The 2,451-nt window shown below is 42.4% G+C and overlaps 1 protein-coding gene across 1 annotated transcript; it reads right to left on the reverse strand.

Annotated features, from left to right (window-relative positions):
* Window positions 1-994: 994 nt before the first annotated feature.
* LOC101004925 (triosephosphate isomerase-like) lies at window positions 995-2,216 on the reverse strand. Its single transcript, XM_017954691.2, is given in 1 exon segment — window positions 995-2,216. A coding segment is annotated over 1 exon segment (750 nt). The 5' UTR covers window positions 2,193-2,216; the 3' UTR covers window positions 995-1,442.
* Window positions 2,217-2,451: the final 235 nt, after the last annotated feature.

The following is a 2,451-nucleotide window of genomic DNA, read 5'->3' on the forward strand; positions in this document are numbered from 1 at the left end:
ATTTGTTGAAAATCCAATGACCATATAAATACTTGGAATTACTTCTATCCCTGGTCTTCTATCCTGTTCTATTGGTCAATGTGTCTTTTGTTATGCTAACACCATGCTGTTTTGATTACTATAGCCTTTTAGTATAATTTGAGTTCAGGTAATTTGATGCCTCCAGCTTTGTTGTTTGCCCAAGATTGCTTTGGTTATTTGGGGTCTGTTCTGGTTCCATGCACATTTTGGGATATTTTTTCTATTTCTATCGAAAATGACATTGTAAATTTGATAAGAGATTGCATTGAATCTATAGATCACCTTGGGTAGTATGGACATTTTAATAATATGTATTCTTCCTTTCTGTGGACATGTGATGTCTTTCCATTTATTTGTCTTCATTTTCATTCACCAATGTCTTATAGCTTCCAGTGTACAGACCTTTCACCTTCTTGGTTAAGTTTACCTGAAGTATTTTATTATTTGATACTATTAAAAATGAGACTTTTTTTTCTTAATTTATTTGTCAGATAGTTTGTCGTTACTTCCTAGAAACGCTACTGATTTTTGTATCTCAATTTTGTAACTTTTAATGATATTAAATTTGTTAATTGGTTATAACAGTTTTTTTGATAAAGTTTTCAGGATTTTCTATAAATAAGATCATGTCAACAACAAACAGATAATGTCACTTCTTCCTTTCCTATATAAATACCTTTTATTTATTTTCTTGCCTAATTGGTCTGGTTAAAACTTCCAGTACTATGTTGAATAGAAGTGCCTAGAGTTGGGATCCTTGTCTTATTCCTGATCTTAGAGGAAAAGCTTTCAACTTTGAACGTTTGAGAATAATGTTAGCTTGAGCTTGCCATTATGTGAACTTGATCATGTTGAGGCACATTTCTTATGTTTCTATTTTGTTAAGAGTTTTGTTTTTTTTTTTTAATCATCAACAGATGTTGAATGTTGTCAAATGCTCTTTCAGCACCTATTGATATAATCTTTTTTTTTTCTAGTGCCAGGTGTTTATTCTCTCACATGTGGGTGGTTCACGTACACAGCACGTAGGCATGGGCACCATGGGAGAGGGCAGCACTCCTGCCTTCTGAGGGGAGGATCTTGGCCTCACGGTGTAAGAAGGGACAGGATGGTTTCTCTCCTGCCCTCACTAGGGCCTAGGGAACCCAAGAGGAAATCCCACACCTTCCACCTCTCAGCTGAGGAGAAGCCACCTTGGTGACGTTTATTTCCAACTATTATAGTAAGTGGAGAAGGGATTGACCTGGTCCCAACCATTACAGGGTGAAGATATAAACAGTAAAGGAAGGTACAGTTTGGATAAGGCCACAGGAAGGAGCAGGTGACACCATCAGAAGCATGTGCAGGGGAGGGGCAGTTACTGGGCTTCTGGGCTGCTTAGTCCCTGGCTTGGCAGGAAGGGTAGGGAAGATGGATGGGGCTCATTGTTTGGCATTGATGATGTCCACGAATTCGGGCTTAAGGGAAGCACCACCCACAAGGAAACCATCCACGTCAGGCTGGCTGGCCTGCTCCTTGCAGGTTGCCCCAGTCACAGAGCCTCCATAAATTATACCGGTGCTCTGAGCCACGGCTTCAGAGATGTTGGACTCAAGCCATCCTCGGAACTTCTCGTGTACTTCCTGGGCCTGTTGGGGTGTTGCAGTCTTGCCAGTACCAATGGCTCACACAGGCTCATAGGCCAGGACGGCCTTACTCCAGTCTTTCACATTATCTGCGATGACTTTTGTCTGCTGGAAAACAACCTTCTCAGTGATGCCAGCTTCCCTTTCATCTAGCTTCTCCCCAATACAGGCGATTACTCCGAGTCCCTCTGACAGAGCATGGGCCACTTTATGCCCAATCAGCTCATCTGACTCCTCAAAGACATGCCTTCTCTCTGAGTGCCCCAAGATCACCCACGTGGCTCCGCAGTCTTTGATCATGCCAGGGCTGATCTCCCCAGTAAAGTCCCCATTAGTCACTTTGTAGCAGTTCTGTGCAGCCACAGCAGTCTTGGGATCTAGCTTTTGCTGGGCAAAGTCGATATAGGCAGTGGGGGGAGCACGAACCATCTCGGTGTCGGCCGGCACCTTGGCAGCGTTCAGAGTGCCAATGAGCTCCCCCAGATTCTGCTTCTGCCCGTTCATCTTCCAGTTCCCCACAACGAAGAACTTCCTGCAAGGCGCCATGGCGCTGGAGCCGAGGCGCTGAAAGTCGGTGTCTCTATATAATCATATTTTTTGTCCTTCATTTTGTTAAAGTGGTATATCACATTTATTAATTTAAGTATGTTAAATTATCGTTACATCCAATGGATAAGTCCCACTTGAATATGGCAAATGATATTTTTAATGTGCTGTTACATTCAGTTTGCTAGAATTTTGTTGAGAAGTTTTGCATTGATGTTCTTCAGGCATATCAGCCTGTAGTTTTCTTACGGCGTCCTAC

The sequence above is a fragment of the Papio anubis genome, chromosome X (assembly GCF_008728515.1).
Source record: "Papio anubis isolate 15944 chromosome X, Panubis1.0, whole genome shotgun sequence".
NCBI lineage: Eukaryota > Metazoa > Chordata > Mammalia > Primates > Cercopithecidae > Papio > Papio anubis.